Raw genomic sequence first — 27,416 nt, forward strand, 5'->3', positions numbered from 1 at the left:
ATTTCTCAGAATGCAGTAATGTGTTTTGGCACACAGTATTGGAATTACAGGAACAGCATCTGCTAACTAATTTGAATTATGTGATCACACCATCACATCTAGTTGGGCTAAAGCTGAATCATAAAAAACAGACATCTGTCATGAGTTCTTTACCATTGTTGCTGAACATTCTGTCTGCTAAGGTTTGACGATCATAATTAATCTCTGAAGTCATTGTTTTATATGAAGAACCTCAAACATTGATCGATGGGTATTTTTACATTTTCTCTTCCTGAAGCAACACAATATAAATTACTTCAATAACAAGACTATGTGGCAATATATTCACTATTTTATAGCAGAGGCTTCACTTTCATCTTCGTTTTCTATTCCAGCAAACTAAAAAAGAAACCCATCAGAAACTGAAAAATCCAGAATTAAATATATTCATCTTCCACAAAAATAAAATAACACATTACCTAGTGGATTGATTTCCAGATATGTAAAATATAAATCTTCATAAAGGTTGAAGAGGCCAAAGATGAAGCTTGCCAAGATGCTACATAAAGATAGTACAAGATATACAGTAATAAATTGCACAAATCAAACAATTTGCCATATTATGTAGATTTATCTCAATTCAGTCTGCCTTTGGACTAGCTGAGGCTCAATGACTGACTTGGATGAGTCAGCCAGTGTCCTTGATTGTCCCTGAAGTTGCATTACCATATTTTCTATTTTAAATGGGATGAAAAGGACATTGCAAATGAAAATACACAGACACAAATATAATTGAAAGCATTATATAAATGAGAAAATCTTATTAAATGTGTTTTGAAGGCTTGCAAACTATTTTAAAGTTTTAGGCAAAATGGAGGAGCATTGGCTGGTTGAGCAACTGTGGTATTACTTCCTTAAATTAACTGCCAGCGATGGCACCTAGGGAAACTGAAAACTAGAAAATTGGCAATCCCACAAAACATATTTGCATATTTGCATTTGATTTTTTTTCTTCACAATTTGGCACTCAATTTGGGTTCTTATTCATCCATTTAGTTCACCATATTAACAGACATGGGCCATCCTCACCTTCTGGTCTGCATGATGGCTAGCCCCTATGTCTTCTTTGATCCTACAAGAGGTAGCCATGCAGCTTTGACCCAAAGAACCATAGCCAGATTGGCCAAAGCTTGCAGTACCCTTTCTCAGTAGCTTGTCTACTTTAGAATAGGATGGCATAATGTGGCTATTGAATGAGATTAGGCATGGCCACCAGAAAAAAAAACTCCTCAGCATGTCTCTTACAGCCTTTTGGGGAAGATAATGAGGCAAGTATGTTAAATACAGTTACCTAAGGTGCTAGGTACAATTTCAAGCACTGAGATTCAATGACCTATGTTTTTCTTTTTGGGAAGGACTCAGCCAGCCTTGCCCTGAGATGTAAGAGGCTTGACAACTGATTGCTGGATGACTGGTGTCTATATAAACTGGCAAAGTCCAGGAAAAAAAATGTAGAATCTAGGCATTTGGGAATATTTCTTCATTAAATCCTGCCTTCTCTCTTGGATTCCTTTTTTATCCATATTATTCTGTCAGATAGGTAGGACTGAAAGATAAAGATTGACCCAATATGACTTGTGCCATGGTTGAATAGAAACTTGATCCAGTCCCAACCCAACATACCAGGTATACTGATTTGGAGTATAGTATCTTTTATTTTCACCTTTAAGTATCTAGATACAGCATGGGATATTAGAAGAAAATGGCCTTGAGATTTCCTCTTTCATAGTAATGAGTCATCCCTTCATGGATTACTGCCTTGTCGTGGCAAAGGGGCTTGTGTAATTCAATGAAGCTATGAGCTATGCCATGCAGGGCCACCCAAGATGGACAGGTCATAGCAGAATGTTCTGACAAAATGTGATCTACTGGAGAAGGAAATGGCAACCCACTCCAGTATCTTTGCCATGAAAACCCTATGGACAGTACCAAAAGGAAAAAAGATATGACGCTGGAAGATGAGCCCCTCAGGTTGGAAGGCGTCTAATATGCTACTGGGGAAGAGCAGAGGGCTAGTACTAGTAGTGCCAGAAAGAATGAAGCGACTGGGCCAAAGCTGAAAGGACGCTCAGCTGTGGATGTGTCTGGTGGTGAAAGGAAAGTCCGTTGCTGTAAAGATTTTTTCTCCATGGGAACCTGGAATGTAAGAGCCATGAATCAAGGCAAGCTGGACGTGGTCAAACAAGAGATGACAAGACTGAACATCCACATCTTATGAATCAGCGAACTAAAATGGACAGGAATGGGTGAATTTAATTCAGATGACCATCAGGTATACTACTGCGGGCAAGAATCCTTCAGAAGAAATGAAGTAGCCTTCATAGTAAATAAAAGAGTAGGAAAAGCAATACTGGGATACAATCCCCAAAATGACAGAATTATCTCAGTTCGAATCCAAGGCAAACCATTCAATATCACAGTAGTCCAAGTCTATTCCCCAACCACCAGTGCTGAAGAGGATGGAATTGACCGGTTCTATGAAGCCTTACAGCACCTTATAGAACTAACACCAAAAAAAATGATGTCCTTATCATCATGGGGGAATGGAATGCTAAAGTAGGAAGACAAAAGATAACCAGAATAACAGGCAAGTTTGGTCTTGGAGGACAAAATGAAGCAGGACACAGGCTGATAGAATTTTGTCAAGAGAATACGATGGTCATAGCAAACACTTTTCCAACAACCCAAGAGACGGCTCTACACATGGACATCACCAGACAGTCAACACAGAAATCAGATTGACTATGTGCTCTGCAGCCAAAGATGGAGAAGCTCTATACAGTCAGTAAAAACAAGACCAGGAGCTGACTGTGGCTCAGACCAGGAGCTTCTTGTTGCAAAGTTTAGACTTAAACTGAAGAAAGTAGGGAAAAGCACTAGGCCACTCAGGTATAAACTAAATCATATCCCTGTTGAATATACAGTAGAGGTGACAAATAGATTTAAGGAATTAGATCTGATAGACAGAGTGACTGAAGAATTATGGACAGAGGTTCGCAACATTGTACAAGAGGTAGCAACTAAAACCATCCCAAAGAAAAAGAAATGCAAGAAAGCAAAATGGCTGTCTGAGGAAGCTTTGCAAATAGCTGAGGAAAGGAGGGAAGCGAAAGGCAAGGGAGAAAAAGAAAGATACGCCCAATTGAATGCAGAATTGCAGAGAATAGCTAGAAGACATAAGAATGCCTTCTTAAATGAACAGTGCAAAGAAATAGATGAAAACAATAGAATAGAAGGACCAGAGATCTTTTCAAGAAAAGTGGAGAGATGAAGGGAATATTTCATGCAAAAATGGGCATGATAAAGGACCAAAATGGCAGGGACCTAACAGAGGCAGAAGAAGAGATGGCAAAATTACACAGAAGAACTATACAAGAATGAGCTTAACCTCCCTGATAACCACGATGAGGTGGTCACTGACGTTGAGCCAGACATCCTAGAATGTGAAGTGAAGTGGGCCTTAGAAAAGCTGAGCAACAACAAAGCTAGTGGAGGTGACAGTATTCCAGCTGAGCTATTCAAAATCTTAAAAGACGATGCAGTAAAAGTGCTACACTCAATTTGCCAGCAAATTTGGAAAACTCAACAGGGCCATAAGATTGGAAAAGATCAGTTTACATTCCAATTCCAAAGAAAGGCAGTGCCAAAGAATGTTCAAACTATCGCACCATTGCACTCATTTCACATGCTAGTAAAGTTACGCTTAAAATCCTACAAGCTAGACTCCAGCAGTATGTGGATCGAGAATGACCAGAAGTACAGGCAGGATTTCGAAGAGGCAGAGGAACTAGAGATCAAATTGCCAACATATGCTGGATCATGGAGAAAGCTAGGGAGTTACAGAAAAACATCTACTTCTGCTTCATTGACTATGCTAAAGCCTTTGATTGTGTGGATCACAACAAACTGTGGCAAGTTCCTAAAGAGATGGGAGTACCAGACCATCTGATTTGTCTCTTGAGAAACCTAATATGTGGGTCAAGAAGCAACAGTGAGAACTGTGCACGGAACCACTGATTTGTTCAAAATTGGGAAAGGAGTCCAGCAAGGCTATATACCAGGGATCAGCAACCTGAAACAGTGAAAGAGCCACTCGGAACCGGTTCCCTCACAAAAGGAAAAACTGAGAGCCGCAAAAAATGTGTGCACATGCGCGTACATGCGCAGAACAGGGTTTGAAGAGTGGAGCCAAGGCAAGATATGCACCTACCCTGCATATTTGAATTGATTGGTTGAACTTTTTTAGTCCCACTTTTTTTTTTTTTTTTTTTTTTTGGACTGCACATGGCAGAGGACTGGGAGCCACAGGAGATGGCTGAAAGAGCCGCATGCGGCTCCGGAGCCGCGGGCTGCAGACCTGTGCTATATACTATTGCCCTGCCTATTTGAACTTATATGCAGAGCACATCATGAGAAAGATAGGGCTAGATGAATCAAAAGTTGGAAAGATTGCCGGGAGAAATATTAACAACCTAAGATAAGCTGATGATACCACTAATGACAGAAAGTGAAGAAGAACTAAAGAGCCTCTTATTGCGGGTGAAGAAGGAGAGTGCAAAACTTGGGTTGAAACTTAACATTAAGAAAACCAAGATCATGGCATCCGGCCCTCTCAATTCCTGACAAATAGATGGGGAAGAAATGGAGGTGGTGACTGATTTTATTTTCCTGGGCTCCAAGATCACTGTCGATGGGGATTGTAGCCAAGAAATTAAAAGACGCTTGCTCCTGGGGAGGAAAGCAATGGCAAATCTAGACAGCACACTAAAAAGCAGACATCACCCTGTCAACAAAAGTGTGTATAGTCAAGGCTATGGTTTTGCAGTGAAAGTTGGACCATAAGAAAGGCTGAGCGCCAAAGAATTGAGGCCTTTGAACTGTGGTGCTGGAGAAGACTCCTGCGAGTCCCTTGGACTGCAAGGCAATCAAACCGGTCAGTCCTAGAGGAGATCAACCCTGACTGCTCTTTAGAAGGCCAGATCCTGAAGCTAAAACTCAAATACTTTGGCCACCTAATGAGAAGGAAGGACTCACTGGAGAAGAGCCTAATGCTGGGAAAGGCAATAGAGGGCAATAGAAGAAGGGGATGACAGAGAATGAGGTGGCTGGATGGAGTCACTGAAGCAGTAGGCGTGAGCTTAAATGGACTCCAGAAGATGGTAGAGGACAGGAAGGCCTGGAGGAACGTTGTCCATAGGGTCGTGATGGGACAGACACGACTTCGCAGCTAACAACAACAAAGTAATGCATCATAAAGCACTCTCCAGCCATTATTAAAGATATCCCCATTCATCACACAAAACGAGAAGAAAAAAAGATCTTTGGGCTGAGAAGAATGTTTATTGCCCCTGGGTAATTGTAAACCTACAATTCTGCATTACTCGACTATGTTTGGCCTGGTCAGCATAACTGCTGCCATAAATCATTCACTAGCAAACATCCACATTCCCTATGAAAGAAAGCAATAGCTCAGAATTACTCTTTCTTGTCCAGTGGAGCGTGCACCAAGAGATGTTTCTTGATATCAGATTCACTCAGCTTGCAGTCCACGTGCACTAGCAACTTCTGAGCTTTGGCATCCACATCACCCACATCCACACCACCCTGGTGGTGAAACAGCACATAGTCTCCTTCACGAGCTGCATAAATACATACATAGAACTCCTCTGTCTGTGAAGAAAACATAATGAATTGGTAAGATCTTACTGATTAAAACAGATTGTATTAAATGAATAGATAATCCTTTCTGTTATTTTCTTTTGCCTCTGGTGTCCTCACCAAGATCTGACCAGCCTTCTTTATTCTACTACCTTCTGCATATAGTTTATTATATAATAACAAAACAGAAGCAAAAATAAATTAATTGAAAGAAAGGAGAATTCTTCATTCAGAATCTATTCACTTAATTATACCTCAGTTAAATTACTATAACCAGACTGCCTGAGAATCAGGATTAATCATAGTAAGACAGAGGAAATGCAACTTGTTTTCCTCTTTTCTACAGATTTGTGAAGCTACAGTCATCTTAGTCCTATTTCATCATCTCCATTGACTTCCAGGCTGCCTATTAGTATTTAAGAATATTGGTCAACTGAAAGGAGTTTGAAAACTTCAAGATTACGGAAAGGGGACTTTTCCCCCCTCTGTCCTTAGCATGACAAAGCAATTTCTTGATTTTACTGCCCTTCATATGCACACTGAAACATCAATCATCTTTAGTGGCCATATTGGCTAGGGCAGGGGTAGGCAACCTTAGCTCTTTTATGACTCGTGGACTTCAACTCCCAGAATTCCTGAGGCAGCCATGGTGGTTTAGGAATTCTGGGAGTTGAAGTCCACGAGTCATAAAAGAGCCAAGGTTGCCTACCCCTGGGATAGGGAATATATTCCATTGCCTCTGAAAGACAGATTGACAAAAAGACTCCTCCATGAAAATGAGATGCTTGCTATTAAAACATAAAGTTAGTGGGATATGTACCAAAGATATACATATACAATTCTGTTCCATGAGAATTCTGCAAAGACAGCTTTGTAAACAAACTGACCTGTTTATGTGGAACAAAAGGTTCTATCAAAAAGTTCTTTAGGATACCCTTAGCTTTAGCAATCTGTGAAAAAGAAGAACAGATATAATCATATTATGAATTAGCATCCCCTCAAGAGACTACAGTAGGATCTCTGTAATTGTTGGGCTCTTCTGGGTACATGGGGCATTTTGAAAAAAGTACCATGAGAATGATGGTACTGAAACATAAAGGATTACCCTTCTCCTATCATCCCCAAACCCAAATGATAGAAAACACATTCCTCTGTTTTGATTTGCTGTGAACTTTACATCACATTGGTTACAATTCAACACAATTATTTTTAATCTGCACATTTATAACAGAGCTTTCATTTGGTTGTAATCTGTAGAAAAATCCAGTGGTTATGCCTACAGATTACACAGTAAAAACTCCTGACCCAGTGTTTGCCAGTGAAGAATTGGATCCTTGTGTTTTTTACACTAGGTAAAGGTAAAGGTTCCCCCGCACAGGCATGCTAGTCGTTTCCGACTCTAGGGGCCGGTGCTCATCTCCGTTTCAAAGCCGAAGAGCCAGCGCTTGTCCGAGGACATCTCCATGGTCATGTGGCTGGCATGCCTAGATGCCAAAGGCGCACGGAACGCTGTTACCTTCCCACCGGAGTGGTCCCTATTTTTCTACTTGCATTTTGACGTGCTTTCGAACTGCTAGGTTGGCAGAAGCTGGGACGAGTAACAGGCGCTCACTCCATTATATGGCACTCGGGATTCGACCCGCCAAACTGCCAACCTTCTGATCGACAAGCTCAGCATCCTAACCCACTGAGCCACCGCGTCCCTGTTTTTTACACTATGTGATGTCAAAACTAGTATCAAATCATGGAACACAGTGGAGATACAGGTGATCAATGATACCACAGTGATTTTTGTGGAAGATGGCGTGATAATTATGAGGAAAGTATTAATGCCTTGCATCCATGTTTTTTCTATGCAGCAGCCCTGGAAAGCCTGGAAAATTTGTGTTTGGACTGTTAAGACAAGAAGGGTGGTAGTTTGAAAAGGAAGGAGATTCTATATAAAAATTATGCAAATTATGCAAATATCTCTTTGTGCATCTCTTTTTCCTCTATATTCCTTTTACCTTTCTTACATTCTGCACTTCTCCTAACCATGTAATTGCTTCACTTCCATCCTTCCTTTTCCCACCGACATCCTTATTCCCTTCCTTATCTAAGCAAATCATATTCTCCTCTCAAAACAAAAGCTGTCATAGGATATTTGGAATACACTAGCCACCTAGAAATGGCCTTATCAACTCCAGTGAAGATCTTAAAGTGGGAGGTGGAAAGTAAATTTCCCATGCCATAGACCTATGGTCATAATGATTCCTACAGGTACTATATGCTAAGGACGTTCTTTATAAAATACAAAATGGTTCAGTGCCAAGTTCTGTTCTCCCAATAGGTTTGGGCATTCATTGATTGATTAATTCATTCATTCATTCACTCCATTTCCTTTCCAAAGATCACTGTCCGTATAAAATTATGTGGTTTGCTCAGACGTAAGTAATTACTTACTGTAGTTTCTTTTCCAAGGCGTGGTTTCAGCCAGACTTTCACTTGTTCTAAATTAAGATCCACACCGACCAAGCCAAGTTTGCCGCGTCGTTTTATCAGCTGATCAGGTTTCACGACAAGACGCTAGAATTTTTCAAAGGAAACCCCCAAAATGTAAAACCAATCTTATGGGTAATTAGATCAGATGTGTCATAGCTTACATGCTTTTTCAGAAAATTCAGGCACTGTTTCTCCATATGAAGTACTGTAATTTGATCATTTCAGCCATATCAAAGAAGCAATATAAAAAGGGTCAGTTTGATTGATAAACTTTGCGGAAGTAATGTATGTATTTATTTTGGCGTCATGTTATACCTTTAGAAAACATCATTGCTACCATGACATTATCCTTACCTCATAAATACAACAATGAAGGCTAGAAAAAAGCATCAGGTACGACAGAATCCCCGTGATTAGCAAGAGCAGTCTTGTACAATGGTAAGACACTTTGTAACTTTTAGACCATTTTCCTATCTGTTTACTTGCAAGTAACTGTCCTCATCACAAACATTAACAGCAGTATACCTAACACTGATGTCAGAACCAGGGATCTGAAAGTATTCTTTCTGTTCCTACTTTTAGGCATCCTATCATTAAATTAAGAACCCTTCCTGTCTCCTGGCAGAACTCCTGATCTTATATCTTCCTTGCTGACACAAGGCAACAACTGAGTCATGTAACTAAGTGCATAGTATTTAATTAGCCATCAATAGAGCTGTCCTCCATCAGCAAGAAAAATGGGACTGTACTGCAGATGCATGCTCCAAATGTGATTAAACTGGATGGAAGCCAGGAGAACGGACAACCCAAAGGAATCAGGGACAAAATGTCTCTGCTTTGCAATTCTGCTTTTACAATAAAGTAATTTGAAAGGAGAAGATTCCCAGAACTTTTCAAAGCAAAAAATGAAAATAAAGAACACCTGCCTTCTGGAACACCATTCTGCCTAAGCGTATATGGCCCCCACCCTGTCCATGTTTAAGGGAGCCTTTAACACCTGGCTGTATCACATGTCCTGGATCAGAATGGGTGGTATTTTTTCTTCTGGGTGATATTCTATTTTTTTTATTCTTTCAATGCTGCATTGTAAGCTTCCCAGAATCATGCAGACTGGGGCAACCTATAAATCAAATCAAATCAAGCAAACAAGCTAGTGAGAGGCATCTAATATGCTACTTTACCCACAGAGGATAAATGATACAATATGATCAATTGGAAAGTAAAATACATCAACTAACCAATCTTTGCTTTATTATAATCAAATCTCTCCACAAAGATGCCAGTATAATAGAGCTCTTTCTGTTAAGGACTATGTTTTCTCAAAAGTAACCTGTTAAGATTGGAGAATTGAATGGAGCTAAAGCAAGAAGGAGCTTTTCTGACACCATTATTTTCTAATACTGCTTTCTCCCTCTATTATTAGACTTCAAAATTTATATTTTGAAGGACATCTGACATTAGGAAGCAGGTGGTCTGTCCCAGATGAAGGTGGTAACTTATCCCCAGGTTCCTCAGCTATCAGGAGCAAGCTTCCCCCAATGGCAATCAACTATGGCTGCAAGCATTTTTTAACGGGAATCTCAGTAGGAATCTCAAGGACAAAGATGATCTTTCACTCTACCTAGCTTGGCCTAGGAACTGGAAATTCAATGATGGTATCTAAAGATTTGTATTGCTGCTTATTAGCCAAATACTTAGACAAAGGCTTTTCTAGGATTTATATATTTCTTTTTTATTTTGAAAACTTTGAGATTATAGACTGTTGCTAGCCTTCCGAGTTAAGAATAGATCTAATAAGAGGAAGCGTTCAGTACTTTTATACGAATCTCAGATAGCTTTAAGATGTAACAAGACACAGTTTTGTTTTCTCACCTCAGTCAACAACCAGGGATGATCTTGGATGAGCTGATCCCAATCACTATCAGGTGTTACTCTGGCATATTTGAAGCGATTCTGGATGGCTGAAGAGGTGCAGATGTATTTATACAAAAACTCCTTCCCTGTTTGTTCAGAAATTGCTTTGGCAGACATGGTTACCTAAGGCCAATTAGAAAAAGTTACACTATAGTTACTTATAAAATATTTGGCTTTAGAATATTTACTTTAATGTGGTTTTACTGACAGAGATATGATTCAAAACTATTCTATGTTTAAAGTGGTTCTTGCATCTCCAATATAACTGTAGTCAATATTAACTCTATTCTAGAAACCAAGGCATAACAGTTCTGCTGAACTGTACAATTCAAAATATGGAGAAGGCACAATTACAATTAGTGACAGTGAATTTTCCACTCTGTGGAATGCATTCCCTCAAAAGAGGCTTTTAATTATTAACTTTAGGATTTGCTTTCTTTTAATTTTTAAACTTTTTTGTTCCGTAATTTATATTGCTAAGCTTGTAAGCCGCCCTGAGTCTTCGGAGAAGGGCGGGATATAAATGGAATTAAAATAAATATATAAATAAATAAATTTAAAAATGAGATTCCTTGGCAAGGAATGCTAAGAACCAGAAAAAAGATGTTTAGAATCAGCAGAGAGAGAGAGAGAAAAGAATCAGTTACAAGCTACTCAGTTGAAACACCAAAATAAGGACACTAAAACATAGGAAAGAGCATTCCATTCTTACTTTCAAGTTTCAGGTTTCTCCAATATGAAAGCATGTGTTCTACCAAGCATTTATGAAAAGCAGGAGGAAGAGGACATATTGAAGCTAACCCTGATAGAAAAACGCCCGGAAATATCTATTTGTATACATCAGTTCAAATCTTCAGAATCAGGTGAATGGCATCCTACAAATGGCTTTAAAGTCAGCTAACTATGTAACTACTATGCCACTCAACTCATGTATATCTAGTTCATTAACCATAGTGTTAGTGAGAGTTCCATCAAATCAAAATCTATTGCATCAACACTGCAATAATCTGATAAGGAAGGTGCCACGTAAAACATGTAGTTCATGTTTTAATCAGCTAAGAATTGTTTTTGACACAATGAGTTGACTTTGGTAATGGTAAGTGCATTTTTTCGGGGTGCCTACTGATTAAGTCTTTTTATAATTGCTCTAGAATCTTCTAATGCGGCCTGCGAAGCCATCCTGGAAACAGTGAGGGAACGGCCCCCACTGCCTTGGCCCTGGCCCAGAGACCCTCCTTCTGCCAGAGACCCTCAGATCTGTCCCACTGCTGCCCAGGCCCCCATAGGCACCCTTGATGCGAGCGATGTAGAGCTGGCTATGCCCACCCAGTAGGCCATACGCACTCTAGCCACGCCCACCCAGTAGGCCACACCCACCCAGGCCACACCTACCCGGCCCCCTGAGGGCAACCGCAATGCTGATGCGGCCCTCAATGAAATTGAGTTTGACACCCCTGTTCTAAGGTATCAATGTCAGACTGATTGGTCTGTAAGGCTCCTTGAATTCTCCTTTCTCTCATCCACTCATTTACCTGTCCTTGTTAAAACTGAAGTCAGGAACTGATTGAGCTCTACAGTATACTCCTCAACATTTTTGTTATTAACTTGGATGAAGAGACGGCTGGAATCTTTTTTCCTTTTTTCACTTTTTAAAAATTGAATGCAAAAAACAAGTAAAAAATACACAATATTATAAATAAAGAAAAAATTTCTTGCTGCAGTATTTATATATTGAAATAGTCTTCCATGATTATTTTCTGTGTATCTATCAATCCTAAAAGGAAAAGTTCCAATTTGAATTGAATATTAATCTATAAAATTCTCTATATGAATCTGAGCATTGGAATCCAAAGTATGTCAGCTTTTTTACATGTCCAACAAGCATGATAGAATATCCCTTCAGGTAGTTCACTTGTCCATACATTTGGAATATTTTATACATTTTATATAATTTCTCTGATATCATGACTCATAATTTTATACAAATTTTCTTTGATCATGACATAATGAAAATTTCAAACTTTTCAATATATTTTTCTATTGATCATCTGCATTTTATAACCAAAATTCTTAGCCTACTTTATCATATATTCTTTAATCTGGTATTCCATTTCAAATTTCAACAAAAGTTTATATCTTATAGACACAAAGAAGTGTTTTTGTACAATTTATTGAAAATCAGATCTCCATCCATTTAATACAAATGGCCCTATATAATACTGACATGAAAAATATATTTGATATCACTTATCAGTTAATAAAAAATATTTTAAACAGGCTTTCACAAAACTATCATGGAGGGTACTATGTTATGTTGACAATCCCTCCCTACTCTACAAAAAGAATGAGTTCATATTGAGGCTCATTAAGTTTTACTGCTGCTTGCAATGGCTAAGTGCTCAAACTCCATGTACAAAAAATATACCTGCCAGCTCAGTCTTTACTTAAGGGAGATGGGACAAGCCAAAATGAACGTTCTTATTTGCTTTAAAACAGACTGCAAGAAGACAGTTTGAAAACAAGGATGGACAGTGAACCTAAATTTCTCTTTTGATTTGGCTGGTAACTTTGGCAGTCACCATGAAATATTTGAAAAGGTTATTTTAACTCTATAAGAAGTAGTATTTCATAGATAGAAAAATGTGGGTTAGATAGAAAAATGTGGGTTTGACAGCATCACCACCAGATGGATTCGTAGCTGGCTGACAAAGTGAATCTACAAATTCCAAGAAGATTCCAGGCACAGCCAGGTAACCAATTAACATAAAACTGAGCCGGAAGGAAGGAGATATGCTAACTATATAAAGCTGAGTTCTGTAATAATGACTATGAAATTCTTGATTATATTTAAAAAATCTGATACTCAGCCAAGGAAATATTAACTCACGTTTTCATTTCTTATATTGGTTACGGATAAAGATATTCAGAACTCATCTGAAATCCATGACACAAAAGGATTTTTTTACTGCACTGACTAAGCATTTATTCCTTGATACACTTCTTGGTACACAAATAGGAACAAATATATGTCACCACTACTATATATGCCTGGGTCTGATTGTTCTATTAAATCTTCTCATCTTTGGGAATATCTGTGTTGGCTCACACTATTATCCTATCATGATGAGAGCTATAGAAAATAATGTTCGCTTGCCACATTCTGCTCTGATTTGTAAAGTCCTAAAGTTTGTTGTTAGCTGCGAAGTCGTGTCCAACCCATCGTGACCCTATGGACAACGTTCCTCCAGGCTTTCCTGTCCTCTACCATCTTCTGGAGTCCATTTAAGCTCACGCCTACTGCTTCAGTGACTCCATCCAGCCACCTCATTCTCTGTCGTCCCCTTCTTCTATTGCCCTCAATCTTTCCCAGCATTAGGCTCTTCTCCAGTGAGTCCTTCCTTCCTCATTAGGTGGCCAAAGTATTTGAGTTTTAGCTTCAGGATCTGGCCTTCTAAAGAGCAGTCAGGGTTGATCTCCTCTAGGACTGACCGGTTTGATTGCCTTGCAGTCCAAGGGACTCGCAGGAGTCTTCTCCAGCACCACAGTTCAAAGGCCTCAATTCTTTGGCGCTCAGCCTTTTTTATGGTCCAACTTTCACTGCCATACTGGGAAGACCATAGCCTTGACTATACACACTTTTGTTGACAGGATGATATCTCTGCTTTTTAGTGTGCTGTCTAGATTTGCCATGGCTTTCCTCCCAAGGAGCAAGCGTCTTAATTTCTTGGCTACAGTCCCCATCTGCAGTGATCTTGGAGCCCAGGAAAATAAAATCTGTCACTACCTCCATTTCTTCCCCATCTATTTGCCAGGAATTGAGAGGGCCGGATGCCATGATCTTGGTTTTCTTAATATTAAGTTTCAACCCAAGTTTTGCACTCCTTCTTCACCTGCAACAAGAGGCTCTTTAGTTCTTCTTCACTTTCTGCCATTAGAGTGGTGTCATCGGCATATCTTAGGTTGTTGATATTTCTTCCGGCAGTCTTAATTCCAACTTTTGATTCATCTAGCCCTGCCTTTCTCATGATGTGCTCTGCATATAAGTTAAATAGGCAGGGCAACAGTATACAGCCTTGCCGGACTCCTTTCCCAATTTTGAACCAATCAGTGGTTCTGTGTCCAGTTCTCACTGTTGCTTCTTGGCCCACATATAGGTTTCTCAAGAGACAAAAGTTTAATGTAATATTATTTATCAGATTGTTAGGAATCCAGCATGCTTTCTACTGCTATGCAGATTATATAAGCATGCTAATCTCTGTATTGCTCTGACTTTGGAACAAATTTTGAAACTCCTTAGCAGCTTAGCTCATTCTGTACCATTTGCTGCTTCACAGCAAACAGATGCTATCAGCAATCTCATTGTATACAATCTATTTTATGAGAGTTATAAATTAAACTTGTTTCCAGCAAATATTCCTGTCTGTGGAAGAATTGAGGCTATGATTCCTATCCTCCTCATTTTGAAGATATGCATATGCAATTCCTGATTATCCATGCTTTGGGAAGTCTGTTTTCCACATCATTATCTTCCATACATAAAGATCTTGACTAGGCAGAAGTACTGGAAAAGTAAGCGATCTTGCAAAATAAATGTACAGAAATGTCTTCTTCTTCTTCTTCTTCTTCTTCTTCTTCTTCTTCTTCTTCTTCTTCTTCTTCTTCTTCTTCTTCTTCTTCTTCTTCTTCTCCTCTCTCTCTCTCTCTGTGTATGTGTGTGTATGTGTGTGTGTATGGGTTAGGCTGATTCAGCCCAAGGTCTCAGTCCCTCTGAACTTCTGATGAACAATAAAGAGACAGATATTTCTTATATATGAATGTCATGTAATCTAATTTTAAAAGAGCAAACATAGTTCAGCATTACAGTTTTTAGAATCAAAATAAAATAGGGCTGATTTACAAGGCAACAGGCTCATATTCCTGGTATTAATTCCATGTATTACTTCCCACATCATTTTTTTTCCAGAGATGATTTAAATTATGTTACAAATATGACATTAACAATATATTAAAATAGAAATATTTCATCTCTAAAGGTTCTTGTGGAGTGGAATTCCAACTTTATATATAGTAGAGTCACTGAAAAATGACTAGAGTACAGCCATTAGCAAATATTAAGTATAGTAGTATATCTCTGTTTCAGATATAAGAGATCTGGTGTTTAAACCCATCAATTGCATTCTGTGATTATCTTTTTAAAAAACCCTTTCTAATTGAATACACCTCCCCTACACCCACACACATACACCACACAGTCTCTTCTTTGCATTTAAAAAGCTGTGAGATACCACAGCAGGAGGACAAGTAGGACACAATTACAGGTAAAGCAATCAAGACTACTGATTGAAGAGCATCTATTAATAGCCAAGGTTGCAAAATACAAGAGAGAGAATTTGAAGAAGCTGAAGTGGTCCTTGTCACATTCTCTCCCTCCTTCCCTCCCTTAAGCAAGAACTCTCAACCTATCTGTCCTCAGAGAACAGTGTTCTGAAGTTGTTGAAGATTCCTGTAATCCCAAGGCACTCAGTGCAAGAAGTTAACTGCTTCACCTTGCATGGTTTAATCTTTTACCTTGGTATCCTTCCTAGCAATGCCATCTAGGATGAACTTTCAAGTTATTTATGTCATACTTCTATCCAACCTCTCTTCCAAGAACTCAAGATAGTTAGAGAGCTTATGATTTGCCCAAAGTTGTCACACGAGTCCATGGCTGGGCAAAGACCTGAATTTGTGGGTATCTGATCCTAATCATATAACTACTTTATCATACTGGTAAACCAGAGTTCTAATTTATTCTCTCTCTCTCTCTCTCTCTCTCTCTCTCTCTCTCTCTCTCTCTCTCTCTCTCTCTCTCTCTCTCTCTCTCTCAGGAAGTAAGAATTGAGCAATCCTGAATGCAGACTATAAAATCATTTTTCTGTTCTGAGGAAGAGGTTACCATATGTGTTTCTTCTCTAGTTAGAAAATTATGATCAGAAGAGTAACTTGTGCAGAGCTACAACAGAAAAGCTTCCTAAGAGACCAATTCTTAGTCTTTCATATTCCAACAATGAATCTTTTTGACTCAGTTGTGAAACATACTTTATCTCTCAGGATCTGGGAAGTGATAAATGAGAAGGCCACATCCCTTCAAACAGATTTCTTTGTCATACCAACATGTCAAGGCTAATAAAATGACACCATTTGCATGCAAACAATGAATACACACAAAGAGAATACCTGAGTTCCATCCTTTTTCTAAGATGCTTCCACAGCGCCTATATTACCTCATTCTAAAGCCACATTGCATGCTATTAGCACAAAGTGCAGGGGACCAGATCAAAAGTAGCATCCTACTAAAGGGCTGTAAGTTTTCACACTACTTGCTGTCCAATCTGCTTGCAATTCAGGCACTTGAACTTCTCTACATCCAAGTATAGGTATAACAGCACACTGGTATTCTGCAGATGCTTTAGGCTTAAACTCTGATCAGTCCCAGAGTCCCAGTAAAGGCCTATCAGAATTGTAATTCAAAAATTACAAGCACTACTTTGGTCCAGTGGTTAAAGAACCAAACTAGAAAGCAGAAGACCATGAGTTTTAGTCCCACCTTAGCCATGAAATTTAGCAGGGTGACCTTGGGTCAGTAACACTCTCTCAGCCCGATCTACCTCATAGGGTTGTTGTTGCAGGGGAAAAAGAAAGAGGAAGGTAAGTTGGATTTGTTAACTGCCTTGAGTTATTTGTAAAAATAATAAAGGTAGGATACAAATAAGTAAATAAAATTAAGATGAAATAAATAAAATAAATAAAATATCTAGTTGGAATCAGTTTGCCAAATATTGTCTTCTACAATAACGATGATGATAAAAAGGTAGAAAACTAATCTGAAGAGTCAAAAAATCATTTGCCTTATCAAAGATACAACACATATTCCTATAGCTGAGCAAATAGCAGATGGATTTTAGAAGGTCTTGGAAGCAAATAATTATGGCTTTTAGTGGACATTTTAGTAATGAATACTGCATAGAGCTTAAAAAATCTAACTAAACATCAGTTGACAAACAATTTTCTGTACCTGTTTCCTGCTGCCCAGATTTTTGCTGCCCAGACCTGGTAGTTCTAACCCAACAGGTCTGCATTTATATTTTTTTGCTAAACACTCATAATATCCTTACAAAAATACCGCAAATGGCCATTTAGTATTTGCCTCTGGGTATTTGGTAAAAGCTATCTGATAATAGAAGTGAAGTGGCTATATTTCTGTGTTTTAAAAAAAAGGAAACTGAAGATGTCCATATCGATTAATCACTATGTGCATGAAGATTATGGGTGCTTGGAATTATAGTCACCAGAAAATACAACATTAATCAATTCATTAATTAAACAACAATCCTATAGCTGCCTACTCAGAGCAAGTTCTAATCAGCAGTATAAGATTATAGACTTTATTCTTCATAGGGTATTCATAGGGTATTCATACATAGGTAAAGGTAAAGGTAAAGGTTCCCCCGCACATGCGTGCTAGTCGTTTCCAACTCTAGGGGCCGGTGCTCATCTCTGTTTCAAAGCCGAAGAGCTAGCGCTTGTCCGAGGACGTCTCCGTGGTCACGTGGCCGGCATGACTAGACGCCAAAGGCGCACGGAACGCTGTTACCTTCCCACCGTAGTGGTCCCTATTTTTCTACTTGCATTTTGACGTGCTTTCGAACTGCTAGGTTGGCAGAAGCTGGGACGAGTAACAGGCGCTCACTCTGTCACGCGGCACTCGGGATTCGACCCGCCAAACTGCAGACCTTCCGATCGACAAGCTCAGCGTCCTAACCCACTGAGCCACCGGGTCCCTTATTCATACATAAGCAGAATCTTAATTACATCTTAATTACCCATTTTTATTGATGGTTTGAATGTAATTGCTGGGTACATAAACAAAATATAACGCCTGAGCTCACACCTTGTGTTAAGGAAAACCAAACCAAAATATAGGTAGGAGAGAGAAAAAGATATTTGGAATACACACAAGTCACAGTTGTTTTAATGGCTTGACAATCTATAAATTAACAACTTCAAAGGAAAACAATTGAACAGACCTTCCCCCAGCTATGTCACCGGATGACCAAGGGGGATAAATTTATAAGTTAAAGTAATGCACTGTATATGTTCTGAATCCAAAAAAATCCCTCTATCCCAACAATAACAAGATCTAGAAGAAGAACTGCTGAAACCGAGTTCCACTTCAGTGCTTATAGACAACCCTGGAACCAATATATTACTTAATAAACAGCAACTCCACAAACACAAGTGAAAAACAAATAGCAAAATGCAGTGCACAGGAAAGATAAATAGCAAAACGCAGCTTCCCCAAAGCATGTTGAAACTCAATGACGTTCAAATTCATTTCATGCAATTATTTTCTCAGTGACGTTGGCAAAGGTCTATCAAGCCAGCCAAGATGAAAGCATTATTACTAATCTTAAGAGCAAGCCAATATCATTTTAATACCTTCCCTCTCCCCCCCACCCAATTCTTTGTCCTTGATTCCTGGTGAGAGAACTATAAAGCCATAGCTTTGTCGTTTTATTGACAAGCAATGGCTTTTTTCTGGGAAGATTTTTTTTCCCATCGCAAGTACAACCAGTTCTGACCCTGCTTAGCTTTTCGTGACCAGTTATACAGTCTAGTAGTTACTTGAAAGCAACTTGCAATTAGAGGAACCTGTTTTATATATCTGCGTATGTTAAAATCAATAAAATTAATGAACTCCGAGATATAAAATAGCCTTTTTACTACTGAGCTTTCATCAACTGGCTGTTGACATCATCAGAGTAAGGGCTGAGAATTAGGAGATTTTACAAATACACTTGTGTGACTGTTTTAACGGTCAAGATATAGGATGTACATAGGGTATGCTCACAACCCGCTCACTCGCATTTCGTCCCAATAGTTCCGGCTTTGATGTATGTATGTATGTAGATTTATATCTGCGTATGTTCATAAATCCATAAAATAAAGAAGGATTCATAGCATATGTGGGAATAGATACACAAAAATGCCTCCTTCTGCTTTTTCAAGAATCAACGCCATTTTCTGCTGTTTGACTTTCTATCTCCTTGGAATTTCTCTCAGAAAGATTCCATTACAGTATTTCCCCCCCATTTGTTTCTTCTTTGAGTGCAATCAGGTTAGTCATCAAACAAAAAAGATGGGATTTTCCAGCTAATGGAATGGTAGGAATGGACTACACATGAAACCCTATGGACAATTTTCATTAGTACTGAAAGAGTACATATTTGTGTCAGGAGCAAAGAAGATTCATTTTAGGATGGCACAGGAAACCTGGTTTTAAGGTCTTCTATGCCAAGGGATCACATTTTTTTCAAGTTGTTACTGTCAACCTGTACTATGAATGTGTCAGAAATGTGTCAAAGGAAAAGCAAAGAAGCATGACAAGAGAAAGATCTGAGTACTTCTGAGTCAAAAAAGAATTGACAAGCAACCTGTCCTGCATAAATAAGTCTTAAATGATATACTGATTCCTGTATTCAATCATCTTCTATTCATACACTGCTAAGAATATAGATTCTATAAAATGAAAATCAAGACAGGCAACAAAAATAGGCAGTTTGAGCTCCAGGCAGTCAGCAACCATAGCTATAGATTTCTCCAAACGGAGAAAAAAATTGGAACAGAGCAAAGCAGCCAAGAAATCACTAAGAGCTTTTTTGAAGGCAGGTGGAGGTCCAACTATCTCTTCTGAGGAAAGAATAACAGAGGAATTGGGTATGTCTAGTTTAACGAAGAGAAGGGCGAGGGGTGACATGATAGCAGTGTTCCAATATCTCAGGGGCTGCCACAAAGAAGAGGGAATCAAGCTATTCTCCAAAGCACCTGAAGGTAAGACAAGAAGCAACGGATGGAAACTAGTCAAGGAGAGAAGCAACCTAGAACTAAGGAGAAACTTCCTGACAGTTAGAACAATTAACCAGTGGGACAACCTGCCTCCAGAAGCCGTGAATGCTCCAACACTGGAAGTTTTTAAGAAGAGACTGGACAGCCATTTGTCCAAAATGATATAGGGTTTCCTGCCTGAGCAGGGGGTTGGACTAGATGACCTCCAAGGTCCCTTCCATCATCATCATCATCATCATCATCATTATTATTATTAAAAATTGTGGAGATAAGGCTTGATCACACATCATCATCATAATCATCACCATAAAAACTTTTAAAAATGAGGAGTGGTGAGACGGATAAGCATCTCTTAATGAGTTGTCCTTCTTGCAATTAGAGAAGAAGCATGAAATACAAAAAAAATTAATGAGAATAATTTGAAATATATTAGGGATGGAGAAATGTTACACAAAAAAAACCCCTTGAAATAATAAATTTTGCACAAAATGGTCAAATCTGAGCCTGCCCCTTATATGTCCTTAGAAACTTACTGCAGCCTCTAGAAAATTTTTGCAGCAATGAAATTATGTTTAGTTTAGTTTATTAGTTTATGTTCCCAGAAAGAGGGGGGGGATATCATTGGGAACTCATGGGTCCAATTGCAGTTCCCCAGCATCTCAAACCATGTTTCCATTTCAATCAAAATATCCCCAAGTTTCTAAAACTGGATCAAGGTGTGTCTCTGAAATTCAGCTATTTTGCTGTTCAGTGTTGGTCATGGTTGACAAAGTTGTTGTTCAGTCAGTTTGTCTGTTTCTGTGTGTAGCGAAGAGGGCTAAGAATGGTTTGTCTCAAAGAGATAACCCCTTTCCATTTCCACCCTTAAACCCACATTTAAAAGCCCAAAAAGATTCAACTCCTTGCCTTCCTGAGATGTCACCATCTTTGTGGTAACCTCATTGGTGGTTCTCCTGTTTAGCAAGCTGCAGCTCCCAAATCTTGCATAATTGTCTAGGCCTGTTAAAATTGCCAGGTAATTAGGCAATACTCTCCCTCAATTTTGTGATTATCTTGAACTGCCTTTTTGTGAAACTGGGGATTAAGGGCAGAGTAGAAACTTTGTAAATCTCTGCTGTACATTATCATAGGTATTAGCACACTGGTTCTTTGCTGCGTGGAAATCCACTTACTAGGCTTCACTATCTAAATACCTTTAACTTTCTAATATGGGGTCACAGCATTGAAGGTTGCATATTCCTTTAGACAGCAATTTTATGCAAATCTGACCCATGCATCTACTTTTATAGATTGAGAGAGGAACCTGTCACTGCCTTCTGCTGCTATTCACGTACAATATCTTCGGCAGCTTCCGCTTTCATCAGAAAGATTTCAAACAATGCATAGTATACTCAGGAAATGCCAGCTGAACTGTTAATATTAAAAGCCTGCCGCAAATAGGAAGGACATCATATCTTTGTTCAACTGATCTTAGCTAGAAAAGCTGCCATTTACCACAGGACCTTCAAAACCACAAAGGTTCAACTGCTGTCCAAACTGCTTTGTGCAAATAAAGAGGCCAGCACAGTGAAAGCAAGCCTACACGTCAGCAGCTGGGTGTCTTCCGTCACATTTGCCCCTCTGTAAATACTTCAAGTAACAATCTGGCTTGCAAAAAGGGTGGCGTATTAATAATTGTCTAGTACAAATGCTGAATCAACCTTTTCCTAAAGGTTTTATTACAGAAACTCACTTTTTGTTTCCTAATGAACAAGATAAGCTTTCTCCAATGCAGATACGGACATGCCAAGCTTCTTTAAACTGCTTGGAACTAATTTTAAAAGATCTAAGTGAAGCTATTCTACTTCAATAGCTAGATGCATCCATGCTGCAGAGATGTAAATTTATCCATTAAAAATGAATAGACAGCAAAATCCAAAATCGCTCAAGAAGCATTAACTTAAGCAAAGTTATTCGTTTATGAAGATTCCTCAATTCAAATTTGCCAATTCAGATGACCTGTTGCTGTTAACAGTAAACAATATGGAAGCTGCAAACAGCAGAAGCTGCATTTTGCAGGGATACAGCATAAGAAGCCTAGAAACACCTCCCTTAGCGCTCACCAGGCTCTCTGTCCCCATGACCTTTTAAAAAAGATTCTTAAAAAAAAGGAAAAAAGAACCTTACATGTTATGAAACGGAACCAGCCTCTCTCATCCTACCAATTTGCAGAAAGGCCTATGAACCCCACACTGGGAGCATATTTTGGAGAGAGGGTTAGCATTTCTTCTGATGAGTGGTTTTTGATACCCCACCACCACTCATGGAAACATTTAGTGAACAATTGTCTTCTATTTCAACTACGTTAAGAGTGTGTGGTCTCTACATTCCAGATGTACGTCTCTAAGGACAGGATAGCACAGGGGTGTCAAACTCAATTTCATTGAGGGCCACATCAGCATTGTGGTTGCCCTCGGGGGGCCGGGTGGGTATGGCCAGGGTGGGCGTGGCTAGAGTGCGTATGGCCTACTGGGTGGGCATGGCCAGCTCTACATCGTTCGCATCAAGGGTGCCTATGGGGGCCTGGGCAGGAGTGGGACAGATCTGGGGGTCTCTGGCAGAAGGAGGGTCTCTGGGCCAAGGCAGAGGGGGCCGTTCCCTCACTGTTAACAGGATGGCTTTGGGGGGCACATGAAACCACTTCACGGGCCGGACCTGGCCCCTGGGCCTTGTGTTTGACATAGCATGACCCAATAAAGTAAATGGATTAAAGATCTCCTAAGGGCAGTTTTAACAAAAGTGCTGAATCAACCTATATGAACACAGGTTTCTATACTGATGTCCTTAGTTCTGGAAATAATATCCCACTGTACTCTCTAGTTTTCTTTTCTTGGTTAATTATTTATATTTCTTTACCAATTAAATAAATTATATATTTTTAAAAAGAACTGACTTCAGGGAAAGTGGTAATAAAGTCAAGTCTTTGGTTTTTTTAGGCAACAGATGACAAGAACAAAAATATTTAGGCAACCAATCTAATGAAGTACTGAGTGACTAATGTGAGTGGTGATATGACCTGCCCATAAAGGGCCCTTTTCATCATCAGAGCTAAAATACCATGATCCCAAATTCGGAAAGAATGTAGTATTTGTCAAGATCATTTAGCACAGGAAAATGCATTGTTGGGGAGGGGGAATGCTTGACAAAGAGGTAAAGATAAAATTACCCAGGCTAATCTGCTCAAGGTTAAAGAAAGTTAAGAGTTGCATTGTTGTCATCAAAATGGGGATTGAATTGGAACTCACAAATAAATAATTGATGCCATATTTCCAAGAATGTTGGCAATAACTGGATTCAGACAAGACAGAAAATTAGAGATGATGAAGCTTTATGGAGGCAAACTGGAGATCAAAAAGCTCCAGAAAATGAACATTTAAAATATTTTTCAACTTTAGAGATACTAATATTAAATAAATATAAATTCATCCCTAATACATTTATATTTCATTTTACATATAAAATGACTGAGAACACCTTACAAACCATAAAAAATAATTAAATAATTGAAAAATTGAAATAATTTTTTTAAAAGAGGTTATTTCAGCTGCTTCAAAATTGCTTTGACGTGTGGATAAACAACACAAAAGATCAATTATTTTCTTCTTCTGCCATTCCCAAAAGCTTTCTTATACACAAAAATCCATTAGATTTTTATTTTAAGGCAGCCATCCCTAAAATTATGGCCCTTCAAAATCCATTAGGCTATAATTCCTAGGTTTCCTAATTGGACCTGTTAACTGCTCAAATCTGTCTTAAAAGGGTGTGGGTAAATTAGGCACATAGAAAAGAATGTCCAGCAGTTAGAGCAAATCTTCCAAACTATCCAAGTGACAGGATAACTACCCAGATTTAGCATCAGAACCTTGTTCTCTCAATTTCCCATATTTATATGTAACATTATGATGTAAAAGTTAATGCTATAAGTTTTATAAACAGATATTTGATATGTTTAAAGAACATCTCAATAATATTTACCTTTCTCCCTAATATTTACCTTTGTTCCACTATTTATATTTTTAAGACAGAGCATCCAATGGCATTATGTTAATTTGAAACAAAGAGGTAAGAAATTAGCCACAACACCTCTGAAACTGTAATGGTAAGTGACCTTGGGGGGAGGGAAAGAGATGTGCTTTGGGAACAATCATGGGAGTGGGGAGCCCATGGCTGCATAAGAAAAGAAGAAACTCAGAATTACTTACTCCCTAAGTAATCAGGCTGTAGAAAGAGACAGCAGAAAATATGTACTTTTAGACTTGCAAGATTCTGTTAATGCAACCTTATAATGAAGTAGAATTAGCTCATGTGGTCTGTTTCTTATTTGGCCTACCTGGAAAAACTGGCAGAAACAAATTTTTTGATTACCTACTGTTGAAAAGCTTACGTGCCGATTCCTCTAATAAGGCAGAGATCTTCTAGAGGGATAAGGAAGCTTCTCGAAGTTTGATAAATAGCAATAACAATAACACTTAGACTTATATACCAGTCCATGGTGCTTTACAGCACACTCTGAGCAGTTTAAGAGTCATCATATTGCCTCCAACAATCTGGGTCTTCATTATACCAACCTAGGGAGGATGGGAGACCAAATCAACCTTGAGCCAGTCAGGACTGAACTCCTGATGTGGGCAGAGTTACCTGCAATGCTGCATTCCAGCCACTGTGCCACTAGTACTAAATGTTAGAATTTTCCAGAGCAAGGAGGCTTTAGAAAATTTGGAAGAAGTGTTGCTGGGAGGAAAAATGGTAATGAGATTCTCTTGGAAGAAGTCATGATTTGCAAGAATGTTCACTACAATGATCTCCAACTGAGAAAAATATTTTCACTGATATCTTGGAAATCTATAGACTTCAGGGCAATTAATGATTTTGTCCTAAAGGAGGAACATATGACCTAAAGCTTCCTATTCTTACTCCTTCTATCGCATTGCAGATCTTGGTCAACAATGAACAACTGCTAACAATGATGAAATATAGGGATAGAACTAAGTAGATATCTGGGTGATTTTTAGTAGATTTCTAATAGTTGGTCCTACCATTAAGAGAGTGACATTACTCTCTTAAACTGGCAATTTTAAGCGTTAAAATAAAAAGCAAATTGTTATGCCTGCCCACCTAACAGCAGTGATATTTTAAAAGCTCATATACCATCCACAGAAACAAATATGGATGGATACAAGAGTGTACACCAGCCTATTGCTTGGTTCTAGTACCGAATAAAAAATCTTAAGCTATTCATTCTCAGAGGCATCCTGTTCATTAACTCTTGCCTGCGTATTATTTTGTCCATGTCTTTCATTGGGGGATTTTAGGGTTCTATAAAGATTTTCAGCTTGGATTTCTATCAGCTCATTCAGAGAATGCAGGACAATCGAATATACTTCTGAAACACAGCAAAAAGTTAACAGAAGCAAAATCGCTATGAAAGGGTAGAAGGTGCAATGAAGACAAATCATTGTCTTGTTGCAATTTTTTCTATGTAGTATATTTCAGGTACTATGGTAAAACATAGCAGGAGAAACCTCATTCCTTTATTCTTTTCTGTATCATATTAAATGGTCTACTCTATATCGAGTCTTGCTTCAGCCATGAAAGCCAGCTAGGTGACTTTGGGATAGTCATTCTCTCTCAGTCCAACCCACTTCACTGGGTTGTTGTTGTGGGCATAATAGAAGATGTGTTGAATATGTTCGCCACCTTGAGTTATATGTAAAAATAATAAATTATAATAATTTGTAAAAATAATAAGAGGTGGGATACAAACATCTACACACCCTGTATTTTTTTTCAACACAGAGGCAAATGCCTGAAAGAAGTCCTCCATAAGGGCTGCCCTTTCAGGCATTTAATCCTAAAAAATAGACATCCATAGAATATGAAGGATAATTAGACTCTTAAAGAGAAAATGAACTATGTATCATAAATCTGTGAGGACTTTCTGAAGCCTTTTGCAGTTGGGAAGTGTACAGATTTAAAGAAGTGTGTGAAAAAGCAGTTTCTTTTCCCAACCCCAAATTTATATCAACAAATAATTCACAAGTTCCCAAACTGAGGAAAAAGACAAAAATGACTTGATTCCTGAAATGGTGGCATATCTTTTTCTGTTCCTATGTACGACAGGGACAGAAGTTAAAAACTATTCTAGGTCTTTCTTTCTTGCTTTCCCTCTATCTTGTGATTTTATTAATTAGTTATCAAAAGTTGCAAGAGAGAGAGAGAGAAATCTCCAGCGATTTACGTAATATTTTGCTCAATTAATATAAATTGCCATCCCATGGGTTAGTGTGTGTAGGGCATTGCTCTGCAGCCCACTTGTTTCACAGTCCACAGATACACTTGCCAACGTGTATGGTGTACTTTTCACGCTGAATACATGTAATGCAACAGTAACTATTTATCTACATAGCACCATCCGGTACGCAGAACTTTAAACAAAAAGTGAACAGGTACCGCTTCTAATCAGCGACTGGTCACTTATAAAAGTGCTGCGTTCGTGTCTAGGAGCGAAAGGAACTGCTCGAGGGACGATAATCAAAAAATGCCTTGTTAAAATGTCCTTATCAGTCCGAAGAGTGCGCTTATTTCCCACACATCCGTGTGAAAGGGGTAGTTAAGGAAAACGCTTAAAATAAAGGAATACAGTATTTTCCAAATCTCTTCCCTCCCCGCTTACCTTAGGGTTAAAATGCCTTGCCCTTCGCCGGCCAGGCCTTTCCTAAACTCTGCAACCTTTGTCCAAATCTTCCTGCTGCTTCCTTCTCCGTCTTTTTCTCTCGCCGCCGCCGCCGCCGCCGCCTCCTCTGCCTCTTCTCATATGGCTAGATGCACTCCAGCCCTGCCATAGGGCAGCATTTTCTCCACGTGCTGCTTGCCTGAGCAGTGCCTGACTTCGCTCATTGGCTCACCTCCCGTGGGCAGAACACCGTATGCTTGGGGGTGGGGTGCGGTGGGTGGAGCGAGAGAGAGTGTTGCAAAGCTTACTGGGAGTTGCAGTTTATTATTTAATCTGTGACTTCCTACTTTCATCTGGTGTGAAAGCGGTAGGGGGCCGGAAAACCTGGGATGAGTCGTTTTAGGGTTTTTTTTTTTTTAAAAAAAATACCTTTTGTATCATTGTAAAGCGTACTTGTTTCACCAATTTTATTAGTGGGAAAGTTAAAGCAAAAACCTAATTACATTTCAAAAGGAGTCTTCGGAGCCTCCCGTCTTTAGAAATAAATAAAAACTCCTAAACGCGTTGGAACTTCCAATGTTTGCGGGAATAATTTCTCCTTTTTCCTTCAAGTTATATAATTATAATCGTACTATTAGTTATGTTTTCAATCAATCAGAATAGAGCTGGAAGGGACCTTGGAGGTCTTCTAGTCCAGCCCCCTGCTCAAGCAGGAGTCCCTATATCA

General features: G+C 38.9%; 1 protein-coding gene across 3 annotated transcripts in view; it reads right to left on the reverse strand.

The window, feature by feature from the left end:
- ACLY (ATP citrate lyase) overlaps nucleotides 1–26,934 on the reverse strand; it is a 64,630-nt gene extending 37,696 nt beyond the window's left edge. For all 3 annotated transcript variants that reach the window (XM_083378234.1, XM_083378232.1, XM_083378233.1), the window contains exons 1-6: nucleotides 26,690–26,934; nucleotides 10,051–10,215; nucleotides 8,140–8,262; nucleotides 6,585–6,647; nucleotides 5,519–5,709; nucleotides 459–538 (exon numbers count right to left, since the gene is read on the reverse strand). In XM_083378234.1, coding sequence (XP_083234360.1) covers nucleotides 459–538; nucleotides 5,519–5,709; nucleotides 6,585–6,647; nucleotides 8,140–8,262; nucleotides 10,051–10,209 — 616 coding nt within the window. In that variant the 5' untranslated portion in view covers nucleotides 10,210–10,215; nucleotides 26,690–26,934. The remainder of the gene's footprint in view (nucleotides 1–458; nucleotides 539–5,518; nucleotides 5,710–6,584; nucleotides 6,648–8,139; nucleotides 8,263–10,050; nucleotides 10,216–26,689) is intronic.
- Between the last annotated feature and the right edge of the window lie 482 nt (nucleotides 26,935–27,416).

This window comes from Vipera ursinii (assembly GCF_947247035.1).
Source record: "Vipera ursinii genome assembly, chromosome: Z".
In the NCBI taxonomy this organism is placed as follows: Eukaryota; Metazoa; Chordata; class Lepidosauria; order Squamata; family Viperidae; genus Vipera; species Vipera ursinii.